The sequence below is a fragment of the Mus pahari genome, chromosome 4 (genome assembly GCF_900095145.1).
Source record: "Mus pahari chromosome 4, PAHARI_EIJ_v1.1, whole genome shotgun sequence".
NCBI lineage: Eukaryota > Metazoa > Chordata > Mammalia > Rodentia > Muridae > Mus > Mus pahari.
In genome coordinates this window covers 91,252,941-91,264,777 of record NC_034593.1, presented here as the reverse complement: position 1 = coordinate 91,264,777, position 11,837 = coordinate 91,252,941, and the positions used below count along the sequence as shown (strand labels likewise).

The window sequence follows — 11,837 nt, the reverse complement described above, 5'->3', positions numbered from 1 at the left end:
TGGCATGCCACTTTCTGTTGTCCTGGGCTTTAGTTTTACCAAACACTTGGAACTATAAAGTATAGGGATCTGGGACATAGTGACAGACACAGCCCTTAAGCCCAAACACACAGATGGCCATTTTCATCATACGACTCACAGGCAGGTACATGTTTCACTTAACCAAGGGCTTAATAGGGGCAATATTACTACACAATACTCTACTTCCCTTTTTAAAATTTAGCTCCTGGTAGAAATAGGGCATTCTGAGTGGAGGGAATCATGCAAAAATAATGTGTAAGACTTAACAGGGAACCATTTTGTGGGTACCCAAGAAATAAACAGTCACATTTTCACCTCATAAGCAAAAATAACACATTTAAGACTTAACATGGAATCCTTGTGGGCACCTGAGGGATAAGCAGTCGCAGTTTTAACTTGTGGCCAAGAGAGCACTGAAGGAAGGTGATAAGGAGAACACAGCAAACGGCTGGGTGCAGAAGAGCGCAGAGGGCTGAGCCTTGGGGAGGTGGGCTGGAAAAGGGAGGTGGAAGGAAGGGAGGGAGGGAGGGAGGGAGGGAGGGAGGGAGGGAGGGAGGGAGGGAGGGAAGGGAGGGAAGAGAGGGGGAAACCTCCCCTTGTTCTGCCTGTCCTATGAACTCCAAAGACCCAACTAAGTGTGATCACTTCTAGGGCTTGCAATAGTCCAATGTTTCTCAGTTGGCATTTGTCAGTCACCCACAGTAGTAACTGGTGCCCAATTCTCACCACCTGGGACTGTCTAGCTCCTATTCCCATGCCTGTTGTCCATTTCCATTCATGAGCATTAACAGGGCTTGGGAAGGACAGTCGGGTCTCGCAGCAGAAGCCCAGTGAGCCGGAAGGCTGTTCTCACTGGTGTCCTCTTACCCCAAATTTACCACCAAAGGAAAACCAGTCACGTAACCCATAGCAACACACCAGCTTCCCAGTCCACCTAGCGGGGCCCCAGGGGCACCTGGGTCACAGCTCCAGGCTGCACTCTTAACTGGGTGGGTGTAGAGTTGTGATACATTTTAGCATGTGGCAAAAGTGTCTTGAGAAAGTTTTTTTTTTTATCATTTATACAAAAAAAACCAAACAAACCATAATTTAGGCTGGGTGAGGGCATGCATAGAAAAGCTACAGCTTGTAAAACTCGAATCTGGTACATCAGTGCCAAGAGCAAAACTCCAGGCCACCCACGGAGCACAGTCCCACAGCAGGAGGTGACTGGTTCAGTGAGGGGTAGGAGGACATCAGACTCCAGAAAATGTAAACAGCATATTGTCAACATAATTTACTACAGGTCTCTGCAGTGCATATAAAACGTCTTTGTGCAGTGGCTTACAAATAGCTTCTCCTTTAAAAAAATGAAACACACCAATGGTTCTCTACTTCATGCACGGAGAGTCTTCTTACCCCATCTCTGTCTTCAACACGAACGCAGAGACACCATTGTTTGAAACAAATATGTAAATTGCTACAGAAACACCCCGATGAGAGAGGGTGTGGTCATACAGTGTCCTGGGACATGCCTAGCACAGTGGAGATTCTCATAGAGGTGACACTGGAGAGGACAGATGTCAGGAGTCTCTATTGAGTAGTCTGATCTCAGAGGACCAAAGTCTCAACAGACAATATGCAGTGAAGCCTTCTAGTCACTCGAGGGCGCCATCGCCATTTATCTGACAACACATGTCCATAGACCCAGCCAGAAAGGTCCTGAGGGTTTTGGATTTTTCTTTTTCTTTGTTTTTTGTTTTTTTTGTTTTGTTTTTTGTTTTCATAGAAAGCTCAGAGTTTAACCTTTGATTGCATACCCCAGCCCTGCAGAAAATACACGCAAAAAACGGTTGTTAAAATACTGACATAGATTTCTTTGCTCCTTGCAAACGTCCTGCGGTTGCTTTGCATATTTACTTGAGTTTTCTGCTGCTACAGAGCTGATCTGAAATCTTAATCCAGGCCAGCCCTCTGGCGTCAATCTTCCCTCATTGACTCAGCCTAAAACTCAGGAGTCAGCAACTACCCACGAAGAGCCCACACCCATGAATCGAAGGAACAGAACAAAAGACATTCTTTCTTCGTGACTGAGCCAATTTGGTCCCTCTGATGTGTTCGCGCAGCAAAACTGAGAAACAGCAGGGCGGGCGCAGGGGGATTAAGGTGGTGCTGCCTGGACACTTCTCAGAACAAGAGGGCCAGGAGGGGAGAGAAAGGTTGTCAGGCTACATCTTGCCTCCCGTCCTCTGCTCAGCACCCGGCCCACACCTAGCAGACCCCTTGGAAGGATCCATAACAGCCTGGCCCAATGACCTGGAAGTCCTGCAGCCTATGTGTTGTCTGTTTATTCTCAGGACAAGGCTTTGCAGAAATCACTCCTTAAATTTCCTTCCACAATCTTGGGTAGTTTTTCCCAAGGGGCCCTATCTTGGGACTCAGGATGCAAATTCCCCAGAGAAGATGTGGCTGCTGAAAGATGGGGAAGAGAAGGGTTCACAAGATCCTCAGAGTGTCAAAAGGGAGGATATACAATTGATGAGGCTCCAGGGCAGTTAAGCATCTGGCTTAACAGAGTGGAGGCAGTGGAGTTTGGATTTGTGGGCTGAAAAATAAAAGCCACCAGTACAACCAAATAACCTAAACACACACACACACACACACACACACACACACACACACACACACACACACACACACATATGCACACACACATGCACGCGCGTACACACACACACACACACACACACACACACACACGCAGGCACATGCACTCTAACAAAGAAAAGTGACAACTCCTGCTCTCAGTTGTCTGTTGAAAGCAGGACAACAATGGCAAGGGGCTGTGCCTGGTCCTATCTGAGGACAGTATCCCCACAGCACTGAGATTCAGGAAGAGCTGCGATGGATAAGGATGCCCTCACCGTCTCTGAGGAAAGGCTCACTGGAAGGAAGACAGAGGTAAGCACTCCTCCAACCTCTTAACACCAGGCTCTAAGACCCCCACCCCACCCCTCCACTCTGCAACGCTCAGCGTGGCAGCTCAGGGCGGTCCACTGGGCCTGTGCACAGGGGCGACTTTGGCCATAATGCTCCTTCCACTCAGGGCAACCCCTTCAGGCTTCACTAGACATGTCCCCTTGAAAATTTGGCAAAGCACCTACAGAAGAAAGCTACCTGCTCAGGGGAAAGTCAAGAGACCAAGCTTGCCAAAATCAAGCCAACAAACACCCCGCCCCCCTCATCCCCAATCATTGCCTTTGTTCAGGGCAACCCTCAGACACTGGGTGCCGCCTGGAGCCCTTGACCCATTCTCCAAGTTGGCTCGATTTTTTTTTTTTTTTTTTTTTTTTTTTTTGGCAATGATGAGACTGAAGCCTTTTTGCCTCCCTGACAGACTGGCTGGCCGGCCACCATCTACTCCTAATGGGGTTCTGCAGGGTTTCTTCTGCACATGTGCAGTCAGTCCTTTGAAGCAAAATTCAGTGCTTTCATCTTGACTATAAAGTGGTTCCAACAACTCCGGCTGAGGGAAGAGATAAGATACAAATTGGGCCCACGCTACACATATTTTTCAAGTCTTGCTAAGAAAGTAAAAAAAAAAAAAAAAAAAGAAAGAAAAAGATGTTTGGGTATATTTTGATCCACGGGTGGCATTTTCAAATGTGCAAAAACAAAAATGTCTTGGAAGAGATTCCTTGTTACTATGAAGGCGTCTTCCTCTTGCTTATCAGTTGTGAGAGAAACTCTTCCACAACATTATGGGATCCAAATGGAGAGGACCAAGGGGACTCAAAAAGAATACATTACACAGAACAGGAAACCCCGTAGCACCGATCTGAGAACGTGAGTTAGACTGGCGAGTAGATGCGGCACCTGGAGCTACGCACTAAGTTACCAAAACCAAAAACTAGGAACCTAGGACGTTGGCATCATGACACCTGGGTGTGAACAGCTAACCAGGGCCGCTGCCCAGAGGCAGCCATCTCCGTGACCGGAAGCTTCCAACACGTTCCAGGTCTGACTGGTTCCTGCAGAGAAACTGCAGAGTTCAGGTGCTGTCGCCTGTCCAGTCACAGAGCACGAAGCAATGAGGAAAAGCCCAGAGGGCTCCCCTGACCCGACCCTGCCACGGGCAACGTCTGCTGGGGGTTGGGGGGCAGCCTCCTTAGTCTATGGCTCCCGGGTGGATGCTGAGCACCGGAGGCTCCAGGCAAGTCGGGGAGTAGTTCAGGTGCGGCTCCTTGATCCACAACAGGGGCACCCCGTTCTTCCCCTCTGAGTTCTTGCTGGAGTTCCGGCTTTTGAAGCGCACCAACAGAATGGTGATGATGAGGATACCAAAGATGGGGAAAGGGTAGAAGAAGACAAAGTAGAAGAGGGCATCGTTGGAGCAGATGAGCGACTGCAGGGTTGAACCTGGAAGGCAGCAAGGAACCGTGAGGATGAAGCCTGGACTCTGCGCCAGCTCCCTGCTCCCGAGAGCTCTCCTGCCCCGATGAAACTACCCAGACACCCTGCTAGCCCTCCCCTGCCACCAGTGGCTGGGAGACTTCTGCCTTACTCTTTTTCTCATGGCACCCCAACCAATCAGCTGACTCCTAAGTTCAGAGGATGCAGCGCCCCCATTCCCACTGAGATCCATAACATCTGCTGGGAAAGCCATACACTGAAGTTGAGCTTATTGATTGTGAACATGGCGGTATCTAGGGCTGTGAAAAAGCGCACTCTCATTCCTTCTTACCCTCCTACATGGTAAGAGGGTAGCTGGCATGCCCTTCTGTGCCCAGTTCTACTTAGACCTCCATCTCAGGGAATCTAGCACACTCCTTTCCTGCCTGCTTCAGGGAATAGTTGTCCTAGAAAAGGCACTTGCTGACCATTATCAACTCTCACTCTATTGCAGACCCCTGACAGTGTCCAGTGACTGTGTCTCCACAGGGTGGACTTACAGCTGGGTATGGAAGAGAATCAAACCTGGAGCCCTGACAGCAGCTCAGCACTGCTTGCTCATGTTAGCCTTGGCCTCTCGGTGATCCCTGTGTTGGTGAAGCTTAGTTACCCAAGCGTCACAGCTTGGGTCCACAGGTCAAGTGTGGCCTCAACACTGTCCCTTCTCCTTTCTGACACTGAATGCACATTCCATTCAGGCTTTCTCCATCCTCTCTTCCATTGTACCGGGGTACACCATCAGAATGACGGGAAGGCAGCACACAGTTTACTCTTACGGTTTGCTAATGTATATCAAATTACTGATGGTCAACCACCTTCAACCCATAAAAATTTCAATTTCACTTAACATGGGGGAAAGGAGGTGATATGGGCAAAATAGGGAGCTTAGCAGCCCGACCCTCACGCCGAGACGATGAGGTAGGGCATTTTGATTGGAAAGAGGTTGGTGTCTGCATTCCGAGTTGATTCTACTAGAGCAGACACCATTTTGGGCCTGATCTACTCTACATTTTGACAGACAGCCAATCACAAGAGACCTCCAGTCCTCTGTTGAGAGTGGAAGTTCCTCACAGGATGGAAACTGAGTTCGGGAACATTCGGAGGCACACAGGGTCACTCTTGCAGCCTCCAAACTCCCCCAGCTCTGGCCTCCTGGGCTGGTCCCAGTTAACCAGGAAAATCTACTGCAGCTGCCCCTAAGTTAAAGTGACCCAGAAACCTGAGGGAAAGCGAGAATAACAGGCTTTACCCCCTTTCTCCCTCATTCGAGTCCAGAAACACTTCACGGCAGACTGGCTTGGCATTCTAATGTATAACAAAGACACACTAAGCGAGACTTGCACAATGAAATCTCACTGAAATGGACTCAGGTCAGGTTGATCACAAGCGCCATATGGAATCTCATCACTTCAACTCCTGGCCCTGTTTTTTTAGGCATGTGGGTTAGTGTGTCAAATTCTACGTCTCAATCCCTGCTAACAAATGCCTACTGAAGTTAGGAAAACTGCACACTGACACACAGCCAAGCTCTGCATTTGCATTACAGACACCTCAGGGACAATGGTGACACCCTCTTCTGTAACTGGGGAAACTCACTTGTGTCCAGAACCCGGATGCCAATGGGGGCAGACTCCTCCTCCGTCAGCCGGTACCATTCCTTCTGAGGGCTGGGTAGCCACTCCTCCACGTGGCAGGAGTAGTTGCCCGTGTCCTGGGGGCTCGCCTCCAGCACAGTGAGTCGGTACAGCAGCGGTGCGAGCCTCTGGAAGCGCAGCCTGCCCTCCCAAGGACTGCCTTCGGGACCAAAGACAGCATCAGGCCCCACGCTCAGCAGGACTGTCCTCTCTGTCAGATCTTCAGAGTCCTCCTCTCGAGAGACCTCCTCCTCCTCCTCCTCCTCCTGCTCGTCAATGCCAAGGCTACCTCTTTTCCCTCCTTTAGTCCTTAGGGAATACCAGGCCACAGCAAAGCGGGAGTCCTGGCTCGATCGAGACAGGATGCTGCAGTCCAGTTGGAAAGCTGCCTTCTCGGTTACGGTGGCATTGGGGACCACTGTGTCCACCTGGAGGGCAGCGTCTGGAGAGGGACAGGGAACAGAGAAGGGAGAAGGAGCTCATTCATTTCCTCAGAATGACAAGACAAGACAGGTGGCTCGGCAGGTAAAAGAGCTTACCGCACTGGACTGAGAGCCTGAGTTCAAGCTGTCCAGGACCTGTGTCAGTAAGCCAGACACCCCGGGTTCACAGGAGGAGGGGGTGTGCTGAAGAAATGGCTCCACACTTAGGAACACTTGTTGATCTTGCAGGGGACTGGTGCCGTTTCCAGTAGCTATACAGTGACCTACAACCACCCTTAACTCCACTTTCTGCTGACCTCTGCAGGTACCAGGCATGTGGCACACACACACACACACACACACACACACACACACACACACACCTTGTACACATAAAATAAAATTTAAAAATGTAAATATACCTTTAATCCCAGCACTTGGGAGACAAAGGCAACCAAATCTCTGTAAGTTCAAGGCCAGCCTAGACTAAAGAATTCCAGGACAGCCAGGGCTACATAGTGAACCCTTGTCTCACACCCCATAAATAAATCATTAAATAAATACATAAACAAACAAGAGAGGGACGGTGGGAGGGAAGAAAGATGGAGAGTGAATCTAGACTGTGTACAGGATTTCAGGCTTGGGGCCTCATCGGGATCACACAGGTGGCAAGATGGCAGACACTAACTAGTGTCCACCAGGTTTCCTTTTGTCAGCTGTGAAGAAATTCCCTTCAGGATTCATTTTAGGAAGACTAACTATCCGTCTAACTGGTAGGGAACCTAGCTGGTTCTCCATAAATGTCTGTCTCCTCCCATTTCTAGGGACGTGGGATTTTAGGGGGCTACCCTGGTGATCTATCAAATGGGTGGGAGTTGTGGCAAGTGTGTTCATCTGCCATTCTCTGCACTTCCACAGGAAGGCAATAAGCAGCCTCCGGGCAAGCTTTAAAGTAGCAGCGGCAGCGGCAGCAGCAGCAGGACAACCAACTATATACACAGAAAATGATAATTCGGGGGGAGGTGTTCTCCTCCAGCATGGGCAAGTACAGGTGAAGGTGATTGACACCCCTCTCCCATGACAGAGGTGAATGAATGAGACACAGCACAGCTGTGACCACAAGAGTCATCAAGGAGAAGAGCAGCTCACATCAGACTCGGTGGTCCGAGGAGAAGAACTTGCAACAGTACAAGGACAGAGAGAGTGAATGTCAAGAAGCCCAAGGGACACGGGGCAAAGCATTCACACTGACAGGTCACAAGTTCAATTCCGCTTCTCATCCTTTCTGCTGGGATAAGGATCAATGGTGCTGGGATGCTGCAGAAGACACGGGGACTCTGCTCAGCTTAGCCCTAATTATATGTTAAATGTAACAATAATTGCACCCAGTAATTATCTGCATTTTGCACACTTTAGGAACAGCAACAGAGACAAGAGGAACAAAAGGCCACATGGAAAAGTCATTAGTGCCAATGGGATTACCCGGAACTGGGTGGGGGCTAGAGGTACGGCCACTTTCTGCTTAAACAATCCATTCTTTCCCACTGAAAACCCACCGGCCCAACTTCCCAGCACACGGCTACTGCTTCAAGACTTCCGTCACACCAGCCACACGTCTGACCAGAATGTGTGCTTTAAAACGAAAATGTTCTTGGGACCTAGAATAACTAATTGCTGGCTTTTATTCTAATTAAGAAACCTAATCACCTGAGGACAAAGCCAGATGTACAATTTTCCATGCATAGGGCAAACATGGTGAGAGAATTTGGAATATAAATGTGCAATATAAATGTTCATATGCTTAACTGCAAATAATTTCTTAAGTAAACTCATTATATTCAGGTCTGTGATAATTAACCCTTATTCTTGACTATATTTGGAATCACTGAGGAGACACACTGTTGAGCATGTCTGTGAGGGATTTTCCAGATAAGGATCCAAAGAAGACCCACTTACCTGGGATGCGGGCAGCACAAACCTACGGGCTGGGCCCCAGACTGAACAGAAGGCAGAGAAGGAGAAAGCGGCTAAGCGCCAGAGTATACAACCCTCTGCTTCTTACTGGATGCAGCACAACCTGCTGCCTCACACTGTCAATCAACCCTTCCTCCCTTAAGCTGTGTCGGGTCTTTGGTCACTGTAGTAAGATAAGTGCCTAATACAAGCATCCAAAACACTCTTAGCATGGAAACACCCAAGGCTAGGGCCTTACCAGGTCGCATGACTGTGACGGCTGTCTGTCCAGCTGTGTCCTCAGCCCTTTTATACCACACGCCACTGGGGCTGGGCAGCCACTCCTCCACTCGGCAGCTGTAGGTCCCACTGTCCTGCACTGCCACGTTCTGGATGAAGAGCCTGTACACCCCGGAGGATGGGCTCTCCGCGTGTAGCCGCCCCTTCAGGTTGTTTTTGGCAGCCTGTTCGCCATAGTGGAAGGTAGCATCTCGGCTCAGGTGGGCCACCACTTCCCGCTCTGGGTGGTTGGGCTTCCATACGAACCACTCCACCAGGAGCTGGGAGGCCACGCTGGTGCGGTTCAGGACCACACACTCCAGCTGTATCTGCCGGGTCTCCAGAACTGACAGGCTCCCCTGGGCTTGGCTGAGCTTCAGGCGGCTGTCTGAAGAGGGAGAAAAGAGACACTGTGGCAATACAGCAAGCAGTGGGCAGCGCCCTGGAGAGGGTGGCTGAACTGGTGCCCCTGGAGCACAGGCGAGCGTCTCAGATGTTTCTCAAATATGGTACCCTGAGAGTGTTGAACCCCGGGCTGTGTGGGAGTCTAGTGTTCGGTAACAGCTGTCTCTGGTTCAGAACCCTCGGAGGTTCAGATGTCGGGGGTGGCAGGACATGAGCAATGAAAGACTAATGATATAGCCTCTGCAGCATGTGTCTGAAGGACAAGGTCCCTAGCAAGAGAAGGGGCAGGCGAAGGCAGAGTGCCAGCTCCTCTCCCAGCAGGGGTAAAGCTGAGGTTGAACCAGGGTCTTGCAAATGCCAGGCATGTACTAAGTATCACTGCGGTGGCTTGAATGAGACAGGCCCTCTCATAGGGTCATCTATTTCAATGCTTGGTTCCCAGTTGGTAGAACTATTTGAGAAGAATTAGGGGGCTAGAGAGATGGCTCAGAGGTTAAGAGCACCAACTGTTCTTCCGAAGGTCCTGAGTTCAAATCCCAGCAACCACATGGTGGCTCATAACCATCCGTAACAAGATCTGATGCCCTCTTCTGGAGTGTCTGAAGACTGCTACAGTGTACTTACATATAATAAATAAATAAATCTTTAAAAAAAAAAAAGAATTAGGAGGCGTGGCCTTGCTGGAGGAGGTGTGTCACTGGAGGTGGGCTTTGGGGTTTCAAAAGCTTACACCATTCTCTGTCTGTCTCTGTGTCTGTCTGTCCCTCTCTCCCCACTTCCTGGGGTCTGTGGATCAGATGCAAGCTCTCAGCTACTGCTCCAGCTCTCTGCCTGCCTGCCACCATGCTCCCCACCTTGATGGTCAAGGATTCGCCCTCTGAACCTATGAGGAAGCCCCTAATCAAATGCTTTCTTTTGTAAGTCGCCTGGGTGGGTCATGGTGTCTGCTCACAGCAACAGAGCAATAAGCAGTACAATTAAAATTGTGATTTGAGACAAGGTTTCACTACACTGCCCAGGCTAGCCTTGAGCTTCTGTAGCCTGGCGGGCCTTGAACTTGTGATCCCCTTCCTCAGCTCTCTGATGACCAAGGACTGACTGACTGCAGGTCCTCACCACCAGACTTGGGCTAGGAGAAACTTCTAAGGCTGACCATATGATAACTGGACTGTGCAGACCAGAACCACAGAGGAGCTGCCAAGGAAAACACAGTTTAGTATGCGTCAGCACTGTGCCTCCGAACTGCTTCCTTTTCAAGGGGGAGGGGGAACAATGTGACATCAGTGAAGACAGGACAGTACTGATGGGTCTGGGAGAGCTAGACACCTGTGGACAGGGTTTCCCTCTGTGGCAGAAGTGTCACGAACCATAGCTCTTGCTGTATCATGCCTGCAACATCAGAGGTCCCAATGAACCTCTCAGGACCAGTAGATGTTAACAGCCATGATACTGTAAACACACAAAAGAGCACAACATCCCTGAGAGACTTGTGGGGCATGCTTACTCTCACCACACTCCAGTGCTGTTAGAATGTTTCATACTGCATGTAAGATCACTTGCAAATAAAAGGCGGAAAACAAAACGAAGAAGGAAACCCATTTTTCAACAGTTTGGCCAAAATACACATGTAAGCTGTTAGCTCTGGCACTGTCTTGGGGGGATGGGAGTTCATTGTGGACACCCCCCCCCTCCCATTGCCTGCAATGGCTCAGTAATATATACTTTCTTAGCAGGGAAAGGGGGGAGGGGGACAAAGAACAGAAAAAGAAAGAGAAAGATGCAAACCATAAAATCAACTGAAAAAGCCCAAGCTGTCAGTGAGCGCCTTGTGAGTTTTCTGTGCTAAAATTCACTACAGGAGAGATGCGGCCATGCTCGAGACAGGGATCCCAACTTCAGACGGGGAACCCCTCCAAGAAAAACCAAAGGAGGAAAGGAAGAGGGAGAGAAGAGACCTTGGAGGTGAGATCAGAGCACCGAGGTCAGCATTATCCTAACGGAGACAAACTGGGGTAGAAGGCAGAGGCAGAGCTAGCTAAGAGCATGGTGGACCAGACCACCGCCCTCAGCTCTCAGAAGGCCCGAGGCAGCACAGACTGCAACCCCAGCTTCTTGGGGGCTGAGGCAGGGCCATCTCAAGGTCAAGGCCTGCCTGGATCATGTGGTGGGAACAGCTTGAGGTTTGTAATGTGGCCCCAGCAGGATCCCAGTTATGGTGACAGCCACAGGAAGATGCCCCTCAGAGATGGACCTCCTGCTCTATGCAGGAGGCACGGTTATCAGAAAATGTCATTGTGAGGCAGAGGGGATGAACACGGAGTGAATAGAAAGGAATGGTGTCCTCTCACCCAGCATGGGTCAGGCCACATCTGGATTTCTGTCCCCAGTCCCATGGCTTTGCTGGGAGTCTGGTGAAGAATCGAAATTCCTGTACTCACTGAAGAAGCTTCATCTAGTGTAAGAGACAGGCAACAAATATACGTGTGCGTGTGCGTGTGTGTGTGAACAGACAACACATGGTAGCTGATAAGTGGGTTTTAAGAATAAACATGAAAAAGTGCTTCATAATTATTTACGTATGAATAAGTAAATGGACAGGATAAGGGTGGGACTATGTTTTACAAAGGCAATGGGAAGAATAACCTGTGACAGGGTGTTATTGAAGTCAGAATGACCTGGGAATGCCTCTCTG

At 49.7% G+C, this 11,837-nt stretch overlaps 1 protein-coding gene across 4 annotated transcripts in view; it reads right to left on the bottom strand.

Moving 5' to 3' along the window:
- Positions 1 to 2,708: 2,708 nt before the first annotated feature.
- Positions 2,709 to 11,837, bottom strand: part of Igsf3 (immunoglobulin superfamily member 3) — an 84,948-nt gene continuing 75,819 nt past the window's right edge. For 3 of the 4 annotated variants that reach the window (XM_029537539.1, XM_029537541.1, XM_029537540.1), the window contains exons 10-12: positions 8,721 to 9,128; positions 6,049 to 6,528; positions 2,709 to 4,419 (exon numbers count right to left, since the gene is read on the bottom strand). In XM_029537539.1, coding sequence (XP_029393399.1) covers positions 4,169 to 4,419; positions 6,049 to 6,528; positions 8,721 to 9,128 — 1,139 coding nt within the window. In that variant the 3' untranslated portion in view covers positions 2,709 to 4,168. The remainder of the gene's footprint in view (positions 4,420 to 6,048; positions 6,529 to 8,720; positions 9,129 to 11,837) is intronic. The other variant, XM_021195749.2, reaches the window with a different exon arrangement.